Source organism: Hypomesus nipponensis, chromosome 8 (assembly GCF_054491055.1).
Source record: "Hypomesus nipponensis isolate SF chromosome 8, ASM5449105v1, whole genome shotgun sequence".
In the NCBI taxonomy this organism is placed as follows: Eukaryota; Metazoa; Chordata; class Actinopteri; order Osmeriformes; family Osmeridae; genus Hypomesus; species Hypomesus nipponensis.
The window spans coordinates 11,106,012-11,131,945 of record NC_140368.1 but is presented as its reverse complement, the minus strand read 5'-3'; the positions used below and the strand labels follow the sequence as shown (position 1 = coordinate 11,131,945).

At 45.9% G+C, this 25,934-nt stretch overlaps 2 protein-coding genes across 2 annotated transcripts; one reads left to right on the top strand and one right to left on the bottom strand.

Moving 5' to 3' along the window:
• Positions 1-773: 773 nt before the first annotated feature.
• Positions 774-9,614, bottom strand: LOC146275147 (gamma-aminobutyric acid receptor subunit rho-3-like). Its single transcript, XM_084703193.1, has 12 exons — positions 9,466-9,614; positions 8,061-8,173; positions 5,427-5,494; positions 5,095-5,318; positions 4,732-4,814; positions 4,345-4,482; positions 4,059-4,211; positions 3,768-3,829; positions 3,414-3,545; positions 2,158-2,695; positions 1,602-1,692; positions 774-802 (listed from the first exon to the last, which is right to left on the bottom strand). The coding sequence occupies exons 1-10, from the start codon at positions 9,612-9,614 to the stop codon at positions 2,390-2,392; spliced, it is 1,428 nt and encodes a 475-aa protein (XP_084559319.1). The 3' UTR covers positions 774-802; positions 1,602-1,692; positions 2,158-2,389.
• A 570-nt stretch (positions 9,615-10,184) lies between these two features.
• On the top strand, positions 10,185-25,878 carry LOC146275146 (uncharacterized). The gene is made up of 21 exons (XM_084703700.1): positions 10,185-11,260; positions 11,967-12,182; positions 13,051-13,398; positions 13,588-13,878; positions 14,104-14,430; positions 14,721-14,825; positions 14,912-14,971; positions 16,782-16,880; positions 17,443-17,766; positions 17,880-18,140; positions 18,243-18,551; positions 18,706-18,804; positions 18,925-18,954; positions 19,085-19,295; positions 22,884-22,984; positions 23,547-23,870; positions 23,984-24,244; positions 24,347-24,655; positions 24,811-24,895; positions 24,991-25,020; positions 25,219-25,878. The coding sequence occupies exons 2-20, from the start codon at positions 12,113-12,115 to the stop codon at positions 25,013-25,015; spliced, it is 3,639 nt and encodes a 1,212-aa protein (XP_084559826.1). The 5' UTR covers positions 10,185-11,260; positions 11,967-12,112; the 3' UTR covers positions 25,016-25,020; positions 25,219-25,878.
• Positions 25,879-25,934: the final 56 nt, after the last annotated feature.

Sequence of the window (25,934 nt, the reverse complement as noted above, 5' to 3'; positions counted from 1 at the left end):
CCCCCCTACCCGACCGTGCTCAGAATAGCACATGTGAAACAGTCCACATGGCCCTGCCACTCAAAGGAAATATCTGGACCACTTGGGTGTGCGTGGGTGTGGGTGTGTGTGTGTGCACTTGTAGGTGGTGTGTGCGTATTTGAGGAATGTACCCTTTAGTTTACCCTCGTGTGTAGTTTTTAGCTAGGAGTAGTCTTCTCTGTAGCACAGGGCCAAACAAACACCACTGTCATTCTTGTTCAAACCTTCCTATGTTTCGTTTTTTTTCCCGTTCACTTCCCCTCTCTGCCTCAGTCCACTGTAACATTCTTTCACTGTGACTCGATGGCTACAACACCCACTGGCCAACAGAGGAAATAGTTAATTGTTCAGAGGAGAATGTGTGTGCGTGTGTGTGTGTCTGGAGACGTGGTAATAAACAGGACAGCTGCATCTCAGATTACCAATGTCTTCTTGCGAAGAAAAAAAAAAAAACACACTCAATGGAATTCCTTTAGGACAGCATATGTCTGGTAATACACATAAATTGTAACAGCTGTAAGATCCTTTGGAGGATCTAGAGATACTTCAGTAGGCTACCTTGAAATATGTCATGCGTCAGCTGCAAACAAAGCACTGCGACAATTATGGAACAGTAAAAGCAAGGTATGGCAATAAATGTACTGTACCAGGTGGTAGCGTCCCGTTTCCAGGGCTCCCTGAGATAGCTGCACCTCTGGCTCTACTGGACTTACTAGCTCCTGGTCTGACGTCATGTGACGTCGGCGTATCGGCTGCTGTCAGGGACTCCTCACCAGGGAAACTGGCAAAGTGGAAGGTGGAAGAAGAGTAATATCAGAACATGGTCAAAATAAAGTCTTCCTAATTCCTATCTTAAAAGACCTTATTAAGATAGACAGCTCAGATTACTCAATGAGCTGTCAACTGTCAGTGTCATTGTAAGCGGAGTATGAGACAAGTGACCACCTGTTAAACATCGAAATTGTAAAGTACACATTCCGACTAATAATATACAGTAGTAACTACAGCACAGCCCAGTACTGTAGCGTCACCTTTACTATTACTGATCTATTTTACAGATACAGAATAGATAGCTATTTATGTGGGCGCGCACCGCACGATAGCATACAATGTACACGTTTCTCATCACTTTTCAGAAAATTTGATCAGAGCACAGGAAATACATAATGGCAATTCAACAAGTCAACTAGTTTGGGGATTGGGGGGAATCAAAGAATATTTGGCAAGAGGAAATGGCGGATACAGTAGCAAAATGTTTAAGACGAATGGCAAGTTATTTTCAAGTAATTATTGACGTTAGCTACTCGTTAAATAAAGGAATAAACATTTAGTGTAAGTTGCACTGTGCAACAGTACTGTACGTTAGCCACAATGCTACTAGCGGGCTAGTCGTCTACCTAGCACTAGCTAAAAATGTCAAAGAAAATAAACGTTGGCCAGTTGGTGATAGTAACTTAGATAACGTCACCACCCAACCACTTGTGAGACACTTTGCAATATGTATTACTGTAGCTACTAACGTCTAATATTATTTTTACAGTGAAATCGCATATTAGCTTGCAGCAACAAGAAAAACTTACCTGGCAACTTTCCTCTGATGCTTGTTGACTAGCTAGCTAGCAGCTACGACGTGCGTGTGTGTTGCTTCCTCAGCGGGGCTGTCGTGCAATGCTTCCACATGTATGTAAACAAAACTTTGGAGTAACCATGGGCACCATTGCAACTGAATAACAGCGAAATTGGTTGATTTAAACCGTGGCTAAATATTAGACCTTCATGTTTATTTTCAAAATTAGTAAAACAAACGAATACTGAAAAATATCCTTGACATATTGTTGCAATAGGCAATAGCCTAGGTAACATTAGGCTACATAATAAATTTATATTTCTAAAATGTATAAAAATTCTAATATCTATTCACTGAAATACAAACAAAATAAATGTTGTTAAGTAGGCCTACACACAGTGATATACACACATTAAACATGGTTTTGTGTAATTTCTTCACTATTAAATAGCCATTTGTTTTTGACAAATGCATTTGAACCACCTGGGAAACTTTACCAGGGCCTTCAAATTCTACAGATATTAATACTCAATTGGGGATCATGTTGTTAGTATAAACCAAGCACTCACAACAGTAGGCATTGCTACATTAGTGTCCAGTTGATCCTCAAAATAGAAGACTGTCTCTCTTAGTTGAAACTTAAATATTTTTCTAAATAGGCAGTTGAACAATTTAACAAAAGGCAGTCCCTCAGGAGTAAAAATACCAGTTCTGTTGAATCACAAGTCAGTTACAATAGTTTCCCCCAGAAGATGTGGACACTCTCTCTCCTTCATGACGACAGACTCGCTCACAGCGCCCTCAGGAGTACAAGCTCCAGTAAATGATGTTGAAAAGTAGGTAGGAGAGAGGGAAAGCCACACGGGAGTATGAGTCAATCATGTAGCTGTGACGAAGCAGCAAATCCAAGTTTTCACGAATAGAACGCTGTCTTCGTAGACGCGTCCCTTCCGTGGCCGGAGCATCCCCCGAATCCTGAGTGGAGGTTTCGAGGGGGTTAGGGGTCAAGGCCGGGCCCAGGCTTGGGAACGGGGTCAGCTCAATGTCGTTGTCATGAAAGCAGCCATCGAAGGCCATGGCCTGGCTGGCGTTGTAGGTTGTTGGGATCTGAAGGGCAAACCAGAGAGACAGACACAGATAATACCATTGTTACAATTTGACCGCTCATGGTCTAAGCAAACAATAACATCTTAAAACAACTGACATGAAACAATCTGAGAGTATTATCCAGATTATTGGATTTATAGTGCGTGTTTCGTCAGTTTGTTTCGTCAGTGTTTCGATGCAATGACTTTATTTGACCAGAGGAGTGAGCTGTTGTTCAGAGAACATTCCAGTGTTCAACTATCAAACGTCAGGAATATTGATGGACTATCTAAATCCATTATTCTGAAAGGACTGTTTTGTTCTGATGAAATCTCTCGTTAAACATGTGCCCTGACCACTGACCTCTTACCCCCTGTGGCTACCACTGTCTATACTGACATGCACCAACTCAGAGCAATGGTTAGGACCTCTGGATATCTGTGTTTCAACATCCAATTGCAAATGTTTATTTTTAATCTCTACTCTTGATGCATGGCTATGTTTAGCCTGTGGTCTGCACCTCCACAAACCGTCTTTTAAGAGGGGATCCCTCACTGAATTGCTCCTCCCAAGGTTTCTTACATTTTTTCTCTTTGAGTTTTCCTGGGAGTTTTTACTTGTCTTCCTTAAGGGTTTAGGTTGGTTTAGGTGCAGTTCTATGGGTATATTTGAAATCCCCTGTGACATTGCTTGTAAAAATGGCTTCATAAATAAAGTTGGATTTGATTTGACCCCTGACCTTTCCCTTCTTCAGTTTCCTCATCTCCTCCACAGTGGTGCAGTAGTTGACAGCAGCATACTCAATCACAGACAGGAAGACAAACAGGAAGCTGGTCCACAGGTAGATATCCACCGCCTTCACATATGACACCTGTGGGACGCACATGAGTGAGGAGTTAATAAAACACACACCATACGCACACACCAGTCACAAACACACACACATCCGCTCCACGAACACACACACACACACCACACACAAATACATCCACACCACACACGCATAATAAATAGAACACATAACTTACACATAAAATATAATGTAAATGAAATCCTAAATATGCATGTACACACACACACACACACAGCTGACCTGGGGCATGGATGAGGAGACCCCGGTGATAATAGTGGACATGGTCAGAACTGTGGTTATTCCTGCAGCAGAGAAGAAGGGACTGTTTGGTGTGTCTTCATAAACAGGAAGTACTCCAATGTGTTGTTCAAGTTCAAGTCTTTTATTGGATTGTAAAACCTGACAGACTTATTCAGTGGAAACTTGTGCTTTGTGTGTGGTGACGGTGCGTGTGTGTGGCGTGTACGTGTACATGTGTGCACGTGTGTGGTGTGCATGGTGTGTGTGTGTGTGGGGGGGGGTGTACAGTACCCAGTGATACTCTGGCGGGTACAGCTCTCCTGTCGATCCAGAAGGAGACCCAGGAGAGGACAACCATCAGCATGGTGGGGAAGTAGGTCTGCAGCATGAAGAAGAAGATGTGCCTCCTCAGGATGAAGTTGATGTACAGCCTGTTGTACCAGCCTGGGAGGGGAAGGGGTGAGGAGAGCAGGGTGAGAGGAGGAGAGGGGTTGGGCAAAGCAAGACACACATACACACACCCACGCACGCACACGCAGACACACACCCACACACAAGCGCACGCTCACAAACACACCTGTGCTGCTGTAGAAGGCCAGGCCATTGGAGGGGTTGAACTCCTCGATGAAGAACTGAGAGAGAACGATCTCATCTGTCCGCAGAGAGTCATTGCCGTTCTTCCAGTAGAGCATGAGGTCATTCTCATTGTAGGCATCTAGGCCCGAGGGGGTGGAGAGAGAGAAAGAGAGAGAGAGAGAGAGAGAGAGAAAGAGAGAGAGAGAGGACACGACCCAGGGAGAAGATAGGAAGGAGAAATAAAAGGTTTTTGTATATTATCATGAAAGTCGAGTAAACACATTTGAGTGTGTTTGTTCATGCACTTGTGTGGGTAGTGCATCCGTGTATAATATCAATATTATCAGGTGGTGTGTGTGTGGGGAGGTGTGGTGTGTCTGAAACTCACAGCTCTCCAGTTCTAAAGAGCAGTTTTGTGTGTCCAGAGGAAAGCTGCTGAAGTCCATAGCACAGAGAGCAGTCACAGTTATCCTTAACAAAAAAACACCAATAAGACTCTATTATGGAATTCATCAAAAGTCATGCTGCAGAAATGAAGCTTTATACAACTGTGCTATGTGTTATGATAGTGTCAGCTTTCTGGCTTTCTGTCTCTCGGAAATCTGAAATGTGTCACTTTTCTCTCTCTTTTTCACCATCTCTTTCTCACTCACTCACTCAGTCTCTCTCTCTCTCTCTCTCTCTCTCTCTCTCTCTCTCTCTCTCTCTCTCTCTCTCTCTCTTCCTCTCTCACTCAGGCACACACTGTTACCTGACACTGTACAGGATGTTTCCATCGGGATAGACCCGAAGCATAATGTTTTCCATGGTGGTGTCGTGGATGAAGGAACGTTTGGAATGGACGAAGAATACGTCAGGAACCCAGATCTTCTTCACCAGACGAGCATCGAACGTTCGGCTCAGGTTAGTTTGGGAAGGAAAAGCCAGACGTTCATCTTTCCAGTAGTGACGCAGGTACAGGGTCATCGTGAAGTCCTGCACAGACATCACAGACAGTGAGCTGCGGGGGGATGGAGACAGGAGGAAGTGATGTCAGAGGAAGGGATGTCAGAGGAAGTGATGTAAGAGGAAGTGACCTCGTACCATGTTGACCTCTGAGATGCTGTCAATGCTCTCCACCTGCACGTCGATGCCCACGGGGATAGCTGCATCTGATACCCCCGAAGGAGGAGAACCCAGTGTTAAAGCAGAAGAGGTTTTCATGCATTAGCAAAGCAGTGGTACGTCGGTATTAGCATGGCGATGTTTGCACACTTTGTACAGAACTTGAGCCAAAGCAGCTGAAGACTCAAGGTTTCCTCCCCCCCTCCTCCTCTCGTGCTCGTAGACGACTCCCACGTCCATCTCCTCGTCCAAACCACAGACCACCTGTCTAAACCAACCCAGCCCACAGATCTTCAAACAAGCTAACGCCGGCTGGCATCCCTGAGCCACATCCCCCTGTGACCACCCAGTGCCTCCCGTGTGTCACCTCGTCACGTGGGATCACAGGGATCCTGGGGACACACTAGACCGACTGCAGGCAGACGCGCGTTTTTATCAAGATGACATGGTGGCTAAAAAATGTAATCACAAATTCAACTGCACCCTACCCCCCCCCCCCCCAGCCCCTCAGCAGATCTGATTTGTCCCTTCTTCATCCGTGCCACCTGTTTGTGTCGGTTGGCTGTCTGTGGACAGCTAACACTGCACACACACGCTCCCTCAGTGACACAGATACCGCACGACCAGAGAGATTGATAGAAATCTGCCTGGTTGTCGCTGGATAGCTGCCGTCCTGTAGAAGTTGCTCTGGCTGTTGTTTAGACTTAAGGGATGTTGAGGTTCACTTGAGGCTGCTGTATGGAAGCTGAGTTGTGTGCCTGTGTGTGTGTGTGTGTGTGTCAGTGTGCATGTGTGGGTGTGCATCCTTCAGTCTTTTTAGCTCGTTGCCTTCTGGCAGGCAATACAGCAGCATTTGGTCTCGCACACGCAGACTGGACTACAGTTTCTTTCCAAGGGCCATCAGGCTTCTGAATGAACATTGATGCACGTCTCACTAGTCATTTTACACACTGTCACTTTCAGCTACTGGTTGCACTATCAGCAATAATGAACTATTGTACTTCACTTAGGTTAGGTTAGTATATGTTTATGAGTTTAGTAAAGGTTACTATGTGTATTAGAGGTTTAGTATACTGCATTGAATATTGTATATTATTTGTATATTAGGAGGTTTACCATATTTGAGCTTATTATAGACGTAATCTATGTTCTGTGTACTTAAATGTTATGTTATGCCAGGTTGCTTTGCGTTGTCTTGTCCTAAGAATTTCAGTGCCCAGTCTGACCCTGTGTTGTTCTGTGCATCTGACAATGAAAGACTTGAAGTTGAACTTGTGTGTGTCATTGTGTGCAAGTGTGTGTGTCATTGTGTGCAAGTGTGTGTGTCATTGTGTGCAAGTGTGTGTGTCATTGTGTGCAAGTGTGTGTGTCATTGTGTGCAAGTGTGTGTGTTTTCTTTCTCGGGTCTTGTAGTGAGTGTAAAGCCTGTTCATTCTCTGTGTATGTTTGCAGCTATGCAGCTCTATAAACACTTAATTTAATGAAGTTAATCCCACAGCCAGACCCACAAAGCTCTCAGACATCCAGATTCTCTTTGTCACACGTCAATTACAGATTTCAACAATTTACCGGTTGCCAGTGACTAGTTTGTTTGAGGTAAAATAACACTTTTTATCTGTAAAAAAAAATATATATATATATATATATATTTGAATCTGTAATTCTTCTCAGCTCTGCCTCTGTAGGAAACCAAGTGCCTGTCTTCTCAAACTAGCTTGAGTCAGCATATACGACTACATTCAGGACACTGGAATTAAACTGGGACAGTGATATAATGGCCGATGAATAGATCATAGGTCATAGAAATAGAACGAGTATGATTGAGATGTCCTAAACCTAGCGCGTGTGACGTCAGACATGAGTAGGCTGCGCACACACACACACAAATACCCTCACACACACACAGAGCCAGGCTTATCTTAACCAGGAGAAACATAGATCATTGTCAGTCATCTCATGTATAAAATTACAGCCCTCTGAAATGCCACACAGTGTCTGTGGGGAAGACAATGCTGTTTTTGTGTCTCAGACAGTATGGTGGAGACAGCCCGCACCATGAAGGCCATATGATGCGAACCACATGTTGTGTGTGTGCACGTGTGTGTATGCGTGTGTGTGCATTTGTGTTTGTGTATGTGTGTGTGTGCGTGTGTGTGTGTTTGATGTGGTGTCCGTCCTAAACGTGCAAAGGTCAGTTCTCCATCCTGGCCTGAACTGTTGTGTGTCCCACTCTTCCATCTGCTCTAGCAGACCTGAATATAAAAATAATCCAGATTACTGTCCCTGAAACCCCCTTCTCTGCCTCTCTCTCTCTCTCACTCTCCCACACACATAATCTGGGTCAGTGATGGTTTGGGAGGGCTGAGCGTGGTTGCCGCGGTGACCCAGTGCCCAGCGAAGCTGGAATCCAGATCGACGTGCATCATCAGCGCTCCTCAGCAGCACGGCACAGCCTGTGACTTTCAGGTGTTAGTGATGCGTGAGTGATTGGATTAGATACCTTTGGATCAAGCATAGCGAGAGGCAGAGATTGCGAGAGAAAGAGGCCGAAAGAGAGAGGGAGAGAGAGGGACAGAGGGAGACAGACACAGAGAAAGAAATGATGTGTCTTACTTCCGAAGCCAGGTCTGATGGCAAAGTCGTGTTCCTCGATTCTCAGAAGCTGCTCTGTCTTTATGAGGAGAGACTTGGTGCTGTCCTGCTTCTTCAGTTTGTAGTCAATCCTCCTGAGAGGAGAGAACACACACACACAGACACACAGACACACACACAGTCACACATAGACACACTCACACACAGTCAAATACGGACAGACACACAGTAACACACACACAGACCCACACACAGTCATACACGCACAGACACACACAGGCACGTCAATGAACTTTGTTTATTGGGGCAAAAAAGACTCAAATGAGTTACTGGAGGGCTCTCTCCTGTCTCTCTGCTCTCTCCTGTCTCCTACGCTAGCTCGGTCACGTTCTCCTCTCTCCTTGCCCTGGCCTTCACACAGCCACCCTGGCAGGGAGGAGTGAGTGACTGCTTGGTTTTATAAGGATTTAACTGTAAGGTTTGATTCGAGAAACACAGTTTGTGGTCTGTAAATCTGCCCTTCTCGTTTCTACACCTCTTATCCTGCCAAACCCAGAAACATTAACCACTCCTTGGCATTGCTTCAAAACACACACGCGCACAGACACACACACACATTGAATAACGTGTTGGAAAGTTCCAGGGCCGGTCCTAAGAGCGTGTGAGGGATAAGAAGGACTGATATAGCCTGCCTGTGGAAGCAGAGGGGATATCAGAGTAAGGTCAGGAAGAGGTGCATAACAACAGTTTCATCTCACTAACCTCACAACACCTGGCTAGTCTAGCCAGGTTTAAGGTGAGGCATAGGAGGGGCAATCGTTTGACGGGAAAGAAAAAAGAACTTTTTTTCCAGCGATGAACCCTGCTTTGCTCTGAAGTATGGGTGGGTGTGTGACAGGTAATTACTGATTGAACACACACACACACACACCTGCGCAGGTGTGCTATCTGGAGTACGTTTCACAGAGACGGCTTGGCCCCTTTTCCCGTTTAGTTGTCCTAGACCCAGATCACTGATAACGCACATGCCCTCCGCACACACAAGCAGGGAGGCTAAAGTCAAGTCCATGCAGGGGGTATTTCCTCCCACACAAAGCCACATGTGAACACTACAAATCAGTCTCTGCCCCACTCATCCAGCAATTACACACCATGCACAGAACCATCCATACTTCCGCAGACCTGCACAGAGACATTGCCGTGACGACAGACAGGCCATAATGTCTGGGTGAGCAGAGCCGAGCCCCACAAACGAGTGGCGTCAGGCGCTTACACAGCACTAGGTATCAGGTTGTGGCACGTCAGTGTTTTAGTGGCGTGTGTGTGTGTGTGTACCTGTGCATATGTATGTGTGTGCATGCATGTGCCCTGCAGTGTGTTGGTGTGTGTGTGTTTGTGTATATGTATATGCATGTGTGTGTCTTACCCTCCATATTTGTTTTTGCTGTTTTCTCCCAGGTAAACATCTTTGTGTTTCTTGCGTCCGGTGGTATGGGTCCCGGTCACCGTGGCGACGGGCCAAGACAACGCCCAGACCAAGCATATGGACCGCACGCTCAACAGAACCACATTCATGTTCCAGTCAGGGTCGACGGTCGAGAGTCCAGGATGACCGCCTCTCGGTGGGACAGAAGCAGGACCACATTCCAGAAGGCTCCGTGGTCAAGAGTCAGGAAGCGGTCGTTGACGGATCAAGCATACAGGAGTCTGTTTGCAGTTGATCTTCCCTTGCCAAAATGCTCCGGAATCAGGCTTTAGTATGTGTGTGTGTGTGTGTGTGGAGCAGGCAGCTGTACTTCTCTTAAGAGTGTCAGCCCAGATGTGCCAGATCTATTGTTGCTGAGCCAAGAGTCCTCCTGGTGTCAGTTCACGTCATCAAGCATCAGTGTGTTGCCTTGTCCATTTCTCCATGGATAGGGTCCCTCTCTCTGTCCCTGCATCTCTGTGCTTCCATGTCCGTCTCTGCGGCTGCCTCTCCCTCGATCTGTCTCTGCTTCACTGGATCTTGCCTCTCACTGATTAAAATCGATATAAATCTATTCCTCCAGTGATAGAAGAATGACACTAATTCCTGTGAAATCCTCTTATCTACAGCCACAGCAATCTTTCCCTAACCTACAAACAGAGGGTTGGACACACACATTCAAACACACACACACACACACACACGTGTCAATAATCTGGATTTTTCGAGCAGGAGAATGAACACAAATACAGGTCCCCATTGTACCTATCTTGGCATCTGTGTGTGATGGTGTGTGTATGTGTATCTATTCTCTTTGTGTAGGTTACGGAAAGATTGACGTGTGTGTGTTTTGTGTGTGTGGGTGGGTGTACAAACACTTAGTGCATATAAGTCCCCATTTTACTTACTGTATGTTGTGTGTGTGCGTGTCTGTGTTGTGTGTGTTTGTTTGTTTGTGTGTGTGTGTGACGGTGTGTGTACGTCCACTCTGTTTGTGTAGGTTAGGGAAAGATTGCTTTTTGTGTATGTCAGAGAATACAACCACTCAGTGGAAGCAGAATGTAATCTGCCCTGCTGTGATTTAGAACAAACTGTTCCCTAATACAATCCAAACTGTATACTTTTCCTCTCAACTAACATCTCCAGAGAACAACACAAGCTCCATCTGAGCAGACAAACACACACACACATGCACGCACACGCTAAGGTTAAGGTTACACTCACATTATTCAAAGCCCATAAACAAACGGTTGTAAAGTGATGTCGCTTTGGCAACGAGATGCCATTTCAAAGCAGTTCAAAGCAAATGGAAATGTCAAATATTTGGTGTGTGCTTGTGTGTGAAGCTCGGTGTATTCCTTGGTGCACCATATCAGTTTCTGTGTTGGGAATGACGCGCACAGATATGTTTCTGTGGGACTGTGTGATTGGGAGATGAGAGCATGTCTGGCTATGTCCTTCCTAGAAATGAGCCACTTGGAGAGTGTGAGGGTGGACTGTAATTACCTCCAGGATTCTGCTTCAGGGCATAGAGACATGGGTGTAAGTGTGTGTGTGTGTAAGTGTGTGTGTGTCTAGGTGTGAGTGTTTGTGTGTGCACTTGTGCTGAGTGTGTATGCATTTCATTCTCTAAATAACCTGTCGGTCCAGTCGAACTCCTCACTCTCCCAAGAAAGGAGAAGAGGCTCGTCTCTCTCGTTCACTCCTCCTTTCATTCTTTCTCCCCGCTGGTCGTGGAAAGACCGGGATACCTTTCGTAAGTCTGTTTTTTGTACTCCGTATTCAAAGAGATCGGCAACTAAATCGAATTATCATCGTTTCCATTTCCAGGTTCACTGCTGTGATCTAGCCTCAAACAGAACACAGAACTGGGATTGAAGGGATTAATAGTTTGCTAATCATTGACTGATTTTTACTATGATATCTGAACTTTGGCTCGTGGAATTTCCTTCTCTGTGTGCTGTGTGAGTACCGCTGTGTGAGTCCTCTCTGATGTCGGACTCTAGGGGAATGTTTGCTGCTACAAGATTGGATTAGGATATTCACAGCTGAATGAAGAACAGATGTAGGCATCTCTTCCTCTGCGTCACGCGTCAGGCACCTCGACCCACAACAGCTCTGGTGTTGTTGAAAAGAGCCAGGGGGAGATAGAGAGATAGAAAAGATGTAAAGCGTGAGATTCTGATTCCGATAAAGAATAAAGAAACATGAAATGTAGCCAAAGAAGAGATTTAAAAAAGGTGAGAAATGACGAAGAGTGAGTAAAGAGGGTCCAGGCGCCCAGGCGAAGTGTGTCTTTCACACGAGAGAACCACATCCTCAACACTTTAAAACACTGATTTCTCAAGAAGTGCAGTCACATGAATCACCCCTCCCCACCCCCACCCCTAGCCCACCGTTGCACGTGATTTCGAATGTGTTTCTTATTAGCTTGTGTGTGCGTGTGTGTCTCCGCAAAGCAGAGCCAGGACCCAAGGAAGATGTCTCGTTGAGAACACGTGTGTCCTGCCAGCTAAGACTCGTCCTGGACACAGGAGGATGAGGTAGTGTTTACGCCAGGAGTTCACTGCGTCTCTGCTGGGTTCTTCATGTGGAAAGAGAGAGAGACATGGCAGCTCTGCGGACATGGGCCTTTCTCCTGCTCTGGTTCAGGATCTCAAAACAGGACAAAACCCCAGGTGAGACTCTCACCCATTGGTTGGGTCGTTGGGAACTCTGTCTGGAGCTGGAGCAAGGTGCCTGTGCTACCTGGAGCTGTCGCAATCGTTAGGATCGAATTTAAAAGACAGAAAGCGTTCGGCATGGAGATGACAGATAAGCTGAATGATGGATTGTGGCAGGTAAATAAACCAGGTTGAGACAGGCTGAGTCACAGCTGGGGGAGGGAAGAAGGCAGAGAGTGAGGTCGGGAGAGAGTGAGAGAGTGAGCGAGAGAGTGATAGAAGGAGAGAGAAGAAGATAGGTAGGGAGGGAGGGAGCTATGGAAGGCGTGTGAGCAGCAGGTGATATACTTCTTATTTGACTCCTGGTCACGACAGCGTAAACAAACATCTCTATCCAAACGTGGTCTCTGTCCACACAAGACACTCACCACAGAATCACTGTTGCTCTCCAAACCACTCAAACCATGTGTGGCCCGTACATCTGTGACACAGCTGTGGACACACCCTGTTTAGGCGAGTGTGGATCCAAGCACATGCTGACACCAACGTGCACAGACTCAGCCCACCTCCTCCCACTGTCTCTCTCTTTTTCTCTCTTTTTTATTCTCTTTTCTCTTTTCTCTTTTCTCTTTTCTCTTTTCTCTTTTCTCTTTTCTCTTTTCTCTTTTCTCTTTTCTCTTTTCTCTCTATCTCTCTCTCTATCTCTCTCTCTCTCTCTCTCTCTCTCTCTCTCTCTCTCTCTCTCTCCCTCCCTCCCTCCCTCCCTCCCTCTCTCTTTCTTTCTCTCTGTCTCATACATCCAAACACACCAACCAGAAAAGGGGGCGTCCTTCGGGGGTGGGAGTGCCTGGCCAGTGACGGGCGTGTGCCTGATGGGTTTCAGACGTCCACGTCACCTGCGTGTTTTCCGAGGACTGCGTCCTGCCTTGCAGCTTCCAGCCCTCCAGCGACCAGGTCATCCGATGGCTGCGACAGGAAGTGGTCATCTACACCCTTCGGCTAAGGGACGGCGAGGACGACGAGGACGACAAGGGCGACAAGGACGTCGAGGAAGACCAGTCCGAGCACGAACAGTACAACGGACGCGCCTCCCTCTTCCCAAACCTGGTCTCCCATGGCAACGCCTCGCTGCGTCTGACGCGATGCGGCCCCAGAGACAGGGGCAGGTACAGGTGTCAGGTGAACTCCACAGCAGGACTGCACGAGGCCCAGGTCATCGTCAGGGTGGAGGGTGAGTCCTGTACTCCCATCGTCTGCCAGGGACTCCTAAACACGGGGCTCCCACAGCTCCATGCTGGCAGGACACTGAACCTGCAGTCTGTTGGACTGGGACCATGCAAGCTGGCACCCTGTCAGCAGGGGGAGCAAGGTTATCTTTAGTCTTATGGCTCTATGTGTGTGTGTGTGTGTGTGTGTGTAGCACCTGTCCGGTCCCTGTCCCTGTCGTTGGAGCTGTCCAGACTCGATGGCTACGAGGACTTGAAGTGTGCCACTCGTGATGTCTACCCTGCCCCTCAAATCGCCTGGGCAACGGACCCCCCCACCGCTGGGGGCCTGCGACCAAACACACGTATGCTGGCTGACGAGCAGGGGCAGTACAACGTGGAGAGCCGCCTCAGGAAGCTGAAGGACCAATCACAGCTCACGTACATCTGTCGAGTCAACTCCTCCTATGGGACACAAGTGTGGACGGCCTCGCTCACAGAGAGAGGTACGGTCCACACAGACAAACACATACATGCACACACACACGTGCACACACACATAAACACAAACACACATGCACGCACGCACATCTACATTTACATGTATTCATTTAGCAGACGCTTTTATCCAAAGCGACTTACGCACTCAAACACAGTCAAACACACGGCGCATTGTTTCAATCAGTTCATTCTGTTTATCTCATCACTCCCCTGTCTCTTCCTGAGATCAGCAATCAACTGGACGGAGAGAAGGAATCTCACCATCCCCTGCCACGCCCCTCCTCACCTCCGTAACCCCTCCCTCTCCTGGAGCTTCACCGATCACAACAAGCCGGCCATCATCCTCACATACGACAGCCAAGCGCAGCAAAGCTCAGTTTCGACACTGTGGAAGGAACGTGTGGTGTTGGACCCGGCCAGAGTGGCGTCCGGCGACGGCTCTCTGTGGCTGGTGAAGCCAGACCGCCTGGAGCACAGTGGCGTTTACACGTGTGTTTACGCGTCTCTCAGAACCACGCACACCGTCGTCACGCGTGTGACCATGACTTCTGACTCAGGTGAGGATGCACACATTCAAGCAAAGCACCGTGGGAGAACGGAATGCTGTTACTCACCAGGAAGTTTGTGTTTGAACAAAGAAAAAAACGTACTTTGCGACAGGATGTGAGTCATGGTATGAGATACGGTGTGAATGACTTATAAGGATCTTTATGAGGAGAAAGGTGATTCATGCGAAATCTGGCAAGCTCTTGTTTTATCAAGAGTGCGGTGGGATTGTGGCTTGTTTGAAGGTTTTTCTGTGTACTACTGTGTACTACTGTGTACTACTATGTACTACTATGTGCAGGAGAGAAGTATCTGGCTAAGGAATCCAATTGGTGGATCGTGGGTCTGGTGATCGCATTGCTGGCCCTTGCTCTCGTGGGCATTCTGGGATATCTGAAAATCAGAGGTAAGGCTGGTGGTGTTCAGAGAGGGGCAGCAGGGGGGCGTTTTATCTTTCACTTCATGGACTGACAGCTCTGCCCCCCTGGCCAGGTGGCCAGCCTAAACCCAGCAAGATGGTGGAGGAGGCCTCTGAGATGCATCCTGTCAGAGGTAAACACAGGCTCACCTCACCACCACCAAGTCAAGACATGTATTCCTCAAGCACAAAACAACTGGTTAGCAGCCAACCAGGCAAAACCAAACACTCAAATAATGAACATTTATCACACGGACGTAGGACATGCATTTATATACATGATAGGATGACATTGCTGTGCTTACGCAGTATCACATGCTAGGTTTGGAGCATAAGTGGGTCTTAAGATGTGATTTAATGACGTCAAGTACTCACAACGAACACTGGAGGGAGCAAGGGGAGAGTGTGTGAAAGTGGAGGGTGTGAGAAAATAGCATATTGAACTAGTTGGCATTCTTCTCGTATCATGACAATGACCTTGTATTCTCCCCCTCTGATTTAACAGGAGACCCAGTCAACGCTGAACCAGGCGAGGACAGTGCCTTGACAGCAGATGAAACCAACAGACACAGCTAACTCTGACCTGTCTGGGCAAATATGAACTACACGATGGGGCAGACCCATGAAGAGCAGAACTTTTGTCTTACTTTATTATTGTAAACAATTATCGCATTTGATTGGAAATCCTTAGAAAGTTGTGTTATTGTTGGATAACACGTCTGGTATGTGTTTGAGAAATCATGGGAAGCCCTCCGTGCCTAATCTTGCCTCATGACAGCCACATGATACACCAATAAAAATAGACCTTGAGCTCTAGTGTTGTGAGTTTTTGCTCCGACGACAGCAGGAGTTTCTGTGGTGGATTACATTTTTTACGTTTAAGGAGAGTTTGGGAAATGACCAGAGGTGAGTTATAGTTTGTCCTTGAGTAATGTCTGACCGCCACATGCCGTATCAGACCATGACAACAGATACATCAGCTGTTCTGACCCGACTTGTGTGTCTCGACGACAGATAGCTAAACCCTGTGCATTGCAAGCTTGAGTGAGGAGCTGGAATGAAAGTAACTTTCCCATATATTTATGTTTACATTTACTTGTGGTCCTCTAAGTACCATACGCAGCATTTAATCCTGAAACTAAAATAATGTTGTCCAGGCTATAGCCGAGCCCTACCCTGATAAATGTTTTGGTTTTTGGTATTGTCACCGTGTAGTTGAGTCGAACGAAAAAAACAGGAGGTGTATGATGCGGGAGGTTGTAGTTTAATGGAACAGTGCTGCAGCACTTAACTCAGGTAGCCTATTCGTCATACAAACCAACTAAAATTAACGCTCACATCCAGCAGAGCTCTCAAGAGAAGACTAACATGCTCTCTGAACATAAAACGTGACAATAACCGACAAATGACAAACACAAACTCACTCCTTATATACATAAACATCATTGGCTACAGCCGAGGACAAACGGGTACACAGGTGCGCGTCTATACGTATCCCTGATATTCAGGAGAGAGGGAGCGTCAAGGCCCGGATCTCCGAGTAGGTGTAATAGGTATCCAGCCTGCCTCTCCCTGTGTTTGGGTCCTCCTTCCCTCACGCTCTGACACCAATGGAAATTGAAACTAATTGTAATAAAGGTAATGTTTAACAACATAAGTAGTGAGACCATGTCATAGGTTACTTGTAAAACTTGGGTTCTTCCAGTTAAATCTCTTGCCGTAACTAGGAAACGGATTACAAATTAATCAGAAGGACCTTTAACACCAGGAACCACTGGAAAATCATTTGAATGGTTTCTATTTGACAACTTCAGAGCATATGCACACGTCATTTGCTGTCAATCGACATGCCGAACATACTTGTTAACCAACTTTCCTGGTTTGTTCAGATTGCAGTGTATGGGTGCAACTTTGTGAGTGTGTAACAAGGAGAGACATTGTAAGTGAAGACTGCAATGGCCTGGAATATGGCATCGATCATGGTGGTCGTGACCTACAGTATGGTGTCCATGGTGATGAGAAGCCAGACGGTCAAGGGAGCAGGTTAGTCTTTCAACTGTCAATATTTTTTTCAGATCTGTTAAGCATCATCAAATAGCCTACTATCACAAAGTACTCTAAAGCTGACTGAAACTTCAATTTAGCAGAAATTAGTTTTATTTTAAATATATATTTTTAATTATCAATAATTTGATGTACGGAAATGGAAACTTGTAAAGAATGTAAAAATATAAAGAATTATGTAAAGAATTATTTGTCAAAGTGAAACAAAACGAGATTGGAATTTCTAGAGTTAACTTGGACTTCTAAAGGTTACTTTCTGGTTACTATCTCATCAGTTTAGAAAGTACAAGGTCCATATTTTCCTGTGCTAACCGAGGCAAAGTCATGTATTAATGAATATTAAAGGAAACAATTTTGATGTTTTTAGTCTTTAGTATTACTTTCAAACCTGGAAAAAGCCTGACAACCTGAAAAACGACATTCCAGATCCTAAGTAGCTTGACAATGAGAAAAGCGCATGTTGTAAATGCATAAATACCAGACACACACACAGTATGTTGAAGGACTGGAAACAAGTGTATTTCCTGTAAATGTGTTTCAGACGTCCCTGTGGTGTGTGAGTTCTCCGAGACCTGTGTTCTTCCCTGCTCCTTCCAAGCAGGCGAGGAATTGGTTCTCCACTGGATGTTCAGCCCAGGTGGAAATCCAAATCAAACTGCTCACACATACTACAGTAATAGCAACCAGCTCGCCCTCCAAGACCTGTGGTTTAAAAAAAGGACGTCCCTGTTTGATGATCAGTTGTCCCATGGCAACGCATCCCTCCGACTGACAGAGGTAAAGGTTCAGGACCAGGGACGCTACAAGTGCTACACCAGCGTCATCAGTGGAAAACAGGAGCACTTCATTAAACTGACCGTAGAAGGTACAACAGCTAATCACAAATTGACCTAGAATGTCACTTAGTGGCGCTGTCTTTTTGCTACCTTCTGCTCCTTTCTAAGCCTGTATGTGTGCTATTCAACCTTCCTTCTCCAGCTTCAGTACGTTCTGTAGACATAAAGCTGTCAGATGACGTGTTGACCTGCAGTTCCAGAGCCATCTACCCCCTCCCTAAACTCACCTGGTCCACCAGCCCCCCCCTGGTCAGCCAACCCCCCCTAAATTCTGAGACAGACGCCCGAGGACTCTACTACATCAACAGCTCTCTAAGGATCATGGGAAATAACTCTGATGTTGACTATGTCTGCTCTGTGTCATCCAACACTCAGACGAGAACAGCCACTCTGAGGAAGCAAGGTACTGTCAGTTCATCTCTGAATCATTTAGTCCTCCCATCTCCTCGGTCCATTCTCTGCTTCAAGCAGACTGTCCTGACAGATTGTTCATGTCTTACTGCAGCTCCAGTTGAAGGTTCTCCTAGCAGCAGTGTGTCAATCTTCTGCAGCCTCCCTAAGTCTCACTCTGACCCCCTGACCTTTGACCTCGAGTGGAGGTTCAACCACTCAGAGCTCATCCTCACCCTCAGCAGTGAGACAGCTGAGCCGCAGGTCCAGGGGGCGTGGAAGGACCAGGTTGAGAGTACCCCTGAGCCTGGCAGGCTTCAGCTCCACAAGATAACACTGTCTCACCAGGGGACTTACACCTGTGACCTCAGGTCTGCAGGAAACAGATACGTGTCTGTCACAGACCTGCAGATTTTACCTGAAGGTGAAAGAAACACTTACAAACTCTCCCAACTTGAGTAAACCTGGCTCACAAACACTTACTTGATTTTACCATATTTTCCTGACTTACTCCCTGGCAAATGTGGTAGGATTGGGGCTTATTTGAGTGTTTTTCTGTGTACTACTATGTACAAAAGAAGATCCGGCTGGGGAACCCCATTGGTGGATTGCGGTCCTGGTGATAGCATTGCTGGCCATTGCTCTCGTAGGCATTGTGGGATATCTGAAAATCAAAGGTAAGACTGTAATGTTCAGATAGAGGAAGCAGGGGGGCGTTTTATCTTTCACTTCATCCACTGACACCTAACCTCTAACCCCTGCCTAAAAGTCTTATAGTTTATAATTTCTCTACTTAGGAAAAGGAGTGGCATGTTTCAATAAAACAGGTAATAAAGACTGAAAACATAAAAAATGAATGCAGTTTACATAGTAATCAATAATGTATCAATTATAACTTTGTCAGACATTGTGTTTTTGCTGCTAACTGTGTCTAAACAAATTTAATCCTCCTTGTAGACACACCTGACGAGAACGGAGAGAGTCTACAACCAACGCTGAAGCCAGAGGAACAGGCCTGTTTACAACCAGGAGACTCCTCTGATTCCTTAACACTCAAACCACTGGAGGAAAACATGTCTAATGGAAGGGCTGAGATGCCGGTGAACGGATGTGAACAGCACACACATGACACAGGACAGCTATCACATGGAACAACACATGAATTAGTGTAATGAAGGAAATTCACCAACTAACACAAGAGACTTCCAACTGAAAGCAGATTTTTATATTATTTTTGTAAGAAAATGTAGTCCTTAGAATAGAATAAGATAAGATATACCTTCATTCGTCCCACAATGTGGAAATTTAGGCATTGCAGCAGCAAAGTGGACAAAAGTATATATCAATTTACAAAGTAAGTACGAGATATTATAAAAACGATACTAAAAAGATTACTCCAGTTGCATATGGAGACCAAATATACATCATATTTTGAAAAACTAGATATTTTGAATTATATTTGATCATTAGTTTTATTTGAATGCCAACGTTTAGTATTTATAATGTCAGAGAGTGTGTGTGTGGTTATCTCATCTGAACTGGCCACATTGAAGCAGTGAGCCTGGTGACGTTCAGCTCCACCTGGGTCACTATGCGGCCGTTTCCTCATCACCAAAACAGAACAAACACAAGACACACAGCTGTCCTCATTAAAACAGACCAATCAGCTGTCAAGCTTCATCCCTCCACGACGCCGGTCCAGACAGGAAACCCAGTTAGGCTGGATATCTGTGTTGCTGGGTCCTCTCCACAGACTGTTCCTCTGGTCAGCATTTAGGGTTGGATACCCTGGACAGCTTGTCATGTTTACAAACACAAACAGTTTGGATCTGTTCCAGATGCAACGTGCCAGCCATTATAAAAACAACCAGAGGAGAAACCTACTTGGAAACCGGCCTTGGAGAAGTGAAACAGCAGACTTTTAAGACTTGTGAAATCAGCAGATCTTTCAGACACCATGAGAACCCACCTCTGGGAGAGGTCGTTATCAGCAGCTCTGAGACTGGTCTGGGTCAAGGGTCACCACTGAGGGTCAGACAGGACAACACTGCCACCTACAGGTCACAGCCTGGATCGATTCTTTATATCCTTGACCAGACTGACGATGCTTAAACATGACTCTCTTGGAGGTACTTGAAAAGGGGTGTGTAGGGTGTAGATAGTTAATACCAGTTCACATTAGACACATTTGAGTTTAAGCCAGTAATGTAAGGTCCAAAACACTGCCGCCTTTGGGACACAATAGAACACAAAAGGCCAAAGCTATCTTAAATGAAATAAACATGATTAAATCACACAAAGGAGAAAGAAAGAGATTACAGGTGAATGTGTGTCTGTGTGTATGTGTAAGGTAAATGTATGTACAGTGTGTGCATGTGTATACAGCATGTGAATGTGTATTGAGCGTGTGAGTGTGTGAGCACTAGCATTAGCGACGGTGACCCCTTCATCCTCTGCCAGGAACCTCGGGGTGACCATGGATGACGAGCTCTCCCTCACAGCCCACATTGCTGCGGTCTCCCGGTTGTGTAGATTCACCCTCTACAACATCCGGAAGATCAGGAGATACCTGTCTGAGCATTCCACCCAGCTGCTAGTCCAAGCACTTGTCCTCTCAAAGTTGGACAAATGCAACTCGCTGCTTGCAGGACTTGCAACATGCGCAACCCGCCTTCTCCAGAGGATTCAGAACACGGCAGCCCGTCTGGTCTTCAATCTACCCAGACGCTCCCATGTTACCCCGCTCCTCATCTCCCTCCACTGGCTTCCCATCATGGCCCTTATCAGATTCAAGACTCTGGTGCTGACCTTCCGAGCAGTGAACGGGAATGCACCCGACGACTTCAAGTCTCTGCTCCAGCCTCTACACCCCCACCCGCCACCTACGGTCTTCTTCTGACAACCGTCTGGTGGTCCCACCGCTCAAGAGTGCCCGGTCCCAACACAAGCTCTCAGGGTCTCCTTCGAAGGGGCAGGGGAGGGGGGCGGTTGTAGATGCCCATGAGGAAGATGGCGATGGTGCCTGCCATCATCACCGGAGTGACCAGGAACAGACACAGATGGTCGACGGGTAAAATGCCAATCGGTGTTGAAATACAGCAATCCAATGTTCAACTGGGGTCAGAGTTGTCAAATGTCCGTTTAAGCAGTGTTAGCCACAGGGCAGGGGGCGTGTGATCGGCACAGCATCACAGGACAGCCAGGTAGATGGACCAGCATCACAGGACAGCCAGGTAGATGGACCAGCATCACAGGACAGCCAGGTAGATGGACCAGCATCACAGGACAGCCAGGTAGATGGACCGGATGGGAAGGGAGAACAGGAACTCGCTGTTGTCCGTTAAAGGAGACCGATGTCCACTTGCACCCGGGTCCAACCAGGCAGCTGTTGACAGCTCAACCCCTCACACCACAGGGGAAGTCAGACTCTTCTGGTCCCTAAACATTCAGACTACTGAAGGAGGACTGTTGCCCATGTCTAATGGAAGGGTTGGTGGATGGACATGATATCATGGCAGGACTGACACATGCTAATCAAGTCCTGTGACATCAGCACACCCTCTCATGAGACAGGATAGCCATCACATGGAGCAACACATGACTTTGGGAAATGAAGGAAATTCACTCCACAGAGACACTTCTAGCTGAACTATGGGTCTCATTATGCTACTAACAATACACACACAGTAGTTCATGTATGTGAAGAATAATGTTTACACTGCTGGTTTTTGTTGTTAGTTTTTAACTTTTTTTTTTATTAAATCATTCTGAAAATTGAGTAGTCCTCTTGATGTTGTTTTAGATTAAGGACGTTTCTGTATTTTTATGTTTTGTGTATATATATTTTATTTTAATGCCAAATATTGGTTTCTGTATATAGAAACCCAATCTGTACACTACTCAAAATATTTAATTTATAATATATTCAATGATTTTCCAAACGATTTATTCCAACTTGCATATAACAGAGTAGCTCTGTGGTTTATGTGGGTGAAGAATAACGACTGTGTACACTGATACACTGATTTGATTTTACTTGTGGTCCTCTAAGTAGCATACGCAGCACTTAATCCTGAAACTAAAATCCTGTTGTCCTGGCCCCAGCCTGAGTTAACCTGCCCTGGTGTTCCCTGTCTGTCTTCCTGGGTGTGTCCAGTCCTGGTCTTGTCTCTCTCTCCTGGCTCCCTGCACCACCTCACCCCTGTCTCGTTCCAATCGCCCAGCTGTTGTGCATGTGTGATTACACTGCCCTGAATATTCCTGCTCGCTATGACAATCCTTGTCACTTTGTTGTCATGTTTCAAGTGAGTACCTGCTTGTTCCCAGATTTGTAAAATAAATGTTTTGGTTTTTGGTATCCAGCCTGCCTCTCCCTGTGTTTGGGTCCTCATTCCCTCACGCTCTGACACCAATGGAAACTAAAAAGGATTGCTGAAACTGATTGTAATAAAGGTATTAACAACATAAGTAGTGAGACCATGTAATAGGTTACCTGTACAACTTGGGTTCTTCCTGTTAAATCTCTTGCCGCCACTAGGAAACGGATTGGAGACAAATTAATCAGAAGGACCTTTAACACCAGGAACCACTGGAAAATCATTTGAATGGTTTCTATTTGACAACTTCAGAGCATATCTTGAGTCATTTGCTTTCAATTGACATGCCGAACATACTTGTTACCAACTTACCTGTTTTTTTCAGATTGCAGTGTATGGGTACAGCTTTGTGAGAGTGTGTAACAAGGAGAGACATTGTAAGTGAAGACTGCAATGGCCTGGAATATGGCATCGATCATGGTGGTCATGACCTACAGTATGGTGTCCATGGTGATGAGAAGCCAGACGGTCAAGGGAGCAGGTTAGTCTTTCAACTGTCAATATTTTTTTCAGATCTGTTAAGCATCATCAAATAGCCTACTATCACAAAGTACTCTAAAGCTGACTGAAACTTCAATTTAGCAGAAATTAGTTTTATTTTAAATATATATTTTTAATTGTCAATAATTTGATGTACGGAAATGGAAACTTGTAAAGAATGTAAAAATATAAAGAATTATGTAAAGAATTATTTGTCAAAGTGAAACAAAACGAGATTGGAATTTCTAGAGTTAACTTGGACTTCTAAAGGTTACTTTCTGGTTACTATCTCATCAGTTTAGAAAGTACAAGGTCCATATTTTCCTGTGCTAACCGAGGCAAAGTCATGTAATAATGAATATTAAAGGAAACAATTTTGATGTTTTTAGTCTTTAGTATTACTTTCAAACCTGGAAAAAGCCTGACAACCTGAAAAACGACATTCCAGATCCTAAGTAGCTTGACAATGAGAAAAGCGCATGTTGTAAATGCATAAATACCAGACACACACACAGTATGTTGAAGGACTGGAAACAAGTGTATTTCCTGTAAATGTGTTTCAGACGTCCCTGTGGTGTGTGAGTTCTCCGAGACCTGTGTTCTTCCCTGCTCCTTCCAAGCAGGCGAGGACTTGGTTCTCCACTGGATGTTCAGCCCAGGTGGAGATCCAACTCAAACTGCTCACACATACTACAGTAATAGCAACCAGCTCGCCCTCCAAGACCCGTGGTTTCAAAACAGGACGTCCCTGTTTGATGATCAGTTGTCCCATGGCAACGCATCCCTCCGACTGACAGAGGTAAAGGTTCAGGACCAGGGACGCTACAAGTGCTACACCAGCGTCATCAGTGGAAAACAGGAGCACTTCATTAAACTGACCGTAGAAGGTACAACAGCTAATCACAAATTGACCTAGAATGTCACTTAGTGGCGCTGTCTTTTTGCTACCTTCTGCTCCTTTCTAAGCCTGTATGTGTGCTATTCAACCTTCCTTCTCCAGCTTCAGTACGTTCTGTAGACATAAAGCTGTCAGATGACGTGTTGACCTGCAGTTCCAGAGCCATCTACCCCCTCCCTAAACTCACCTGGTCCACCAGCCCCCCCCTGGTCAGCCAACCCCCCCTAAGTTCTGAGACAGACGCCCGAGGACTCTACTACATCAGCAGCTCTCTAAGGATCATGGGAAATAACTCTGATGTTGACTATGTCTGCTCTGTGTCATCCAACACTCAGACGAGAACAGCCACTCTGAGGAAGCAAGGTACTGTCAGTTCATCTCTGAATCATTTAGTCCTCCCATCTCCTCGGTCCATTCTCTGCTTCAAGCAGACTGTCCTGACAGATTGTTCATGTCTTACTGCAGCTCCAGTTGAAGGTTCTCCTAGCAGCAGTGTGTCAATCTCCTGCAGCCTCCCTAAGTCTCACTCTGACCCCCTGACCTTTGACCTCGAGTGGAGGTTCAACCACTCAGAGCTCATCCTCACCCTCAGCAGTGAGACAGCTGAGCCGCAGGTCCAGGGGGCGTGGAAGAACCAGGTTGAGAGTACCCCTGAGCCTGCCAGGCTTCAGCTCCACAAGCTAACACTGTCTCACCAGGGGACTTACACCTGTGACCTCAGGTCTGCAGGAAACAGATACGTGTCTGTCACAGACCTGCAGATTTTACCTGAAGGTGACACAAACACTTATAAACTCGAGTAAACCTGGCTCACAAACACTTATTTGATTTGACCATATTTTCCTGACTAACCCCTGGAAAACAGCTTTTGATTACCAGGAGTGTGGTAGGATTGTGGCTCATTTTAGTGTTTTTCTGTGAACTACTAGGTACAAAAGAAGATCCGGCTTGGTGGATTTGTCTGGTGGTTGTACTGACGCTCGTCGTCATTGTGTGCATTCTGGTATATCTAAGGTAAGGCTGGTGGTGTTCAGAAATGGGCAGCAGGGGGGGCACATAACCTCTCAACCCTGCCTGAAAGTCTAATAGTTTATCATTTCTCTAATTAGGAAGAAGAAGTGGAGGTGTCGATAACACAGGTAATGAAGACTGAAACACATGACATGAATGCAGTTTGTATAGGAATCAATAATTGATTGAACAATTATGACAGACACAGAAAAACTAGATGTGCATATTTTATCTTTTGTTTTATTTGAATGCAAATGTTTAGTATTTAGAGGGTCTGTGTGTGGTTATCTCATCTGAACTGGCCACATTGACTGTGCTTTCATTAGATCATCTGAACTGGCCATATTGAAGCAGTGAGTCAGGTGACATTCAGCTCCACCTGGGTCACTATGCGGCCGTTTCCTCATCACCAAAACAGAACAAACACAAACAGCTGTCCTCATTAAAACAGACCAATCAGCTGTCAAGCTTCATCCTTCCACGGTCCAGACAGGAAACCCAGTTAGGCTGGATATCTGTGTTGCTGGGTCCTCTCCACAGACTGTTCCTCTGGTCAGCATTCAGGGTTTGATACCTTGGACAGCCTGTCATGTTTACAAACACAAACAGTTTGGATCTGTTACAGATGCAACATTCCAGCCATTATAAAAACACCCATAAGAGAAACCTACTTGGAAACCGGCCTTGGAGAAGTGAAACAGCAGACTTTTAAGACTTGTGAAATCAGCAGATCTTTCAGACACCATGAGAACCCACCTCTGGGAGAGGTCATTATCAGCAGCTCTGAGACTGGTCTGGGTCAAGGGTCACCACTGAGGGTCAGGCAGAACAACACTGCCACCTACAGGTTACAGTCTGGATCGATTCTTTATCTCCTTGTACTAGACTGACAATGCTTAAACATGGGGGGTCAGATGGCTGAGCGGTTAGGGAGTCGGGCTATTAATCAGAAGGTTGTTGGTTCGATTCCTGGCCGTGCCAAATGACATTGTGTCCTTGGGCAAGGTACTTCAGGTTACTTGTCTCAGGGAGAATGTCCCTG

What these genes read in the sequence shown, in the direction of transcription:
- LOC146275147 (XM_084703193.1), bottom strand. Translation starts at nt 9,614, where the DNA reads ATGAATGTGGTTCTGTTGAGCGTGCGGTCCATATGCTTGGTCTGGGCG. An exon ending in AACATCCTGTACAGTGTCAG is followed by an intron (nt 4,815 to 5,094) that starts GTAACAGTGTGT and finishes TTTTTTGTTAAG; the next exon opens with GATAACTGTGACTGCTCTCT. An exon ending in GGCCTTCTACAGCAGCACAG is followed by an intron (nt 4,212 to 4,344) that starts GTGTGTTTGTGA and finishes TTCCCCTCCCAG; the next exon opens with GCTGGTACAACAGGCTGTAC.
- LOC146275146 (XM_084703700.1), top strand. Translation starts at nt 12,113, where the DNA reads ATGGCAGCTCTGCGGACATGGGCCTTTCTCCTGCTCTGGTTCAGGATC. An exon ending in CCTGCAGATTTTACCTGAAG is followed by an intron (nt 18,552 to 18,705) that starts GTGAAAGAAACA and finishes TATGTACAAAAG; the next exon opens with AAGATCCGGCTGGGGAACCC. An exon ending in CATTAAACTGACCGTAGAAG is followed by an intron (nt 23,871 to 23,983) that starts GTACAACAGCTA and finishes TTCCTTCTCCAG; the next exon opens with CTTCAGTACGTTCTGTAGAC.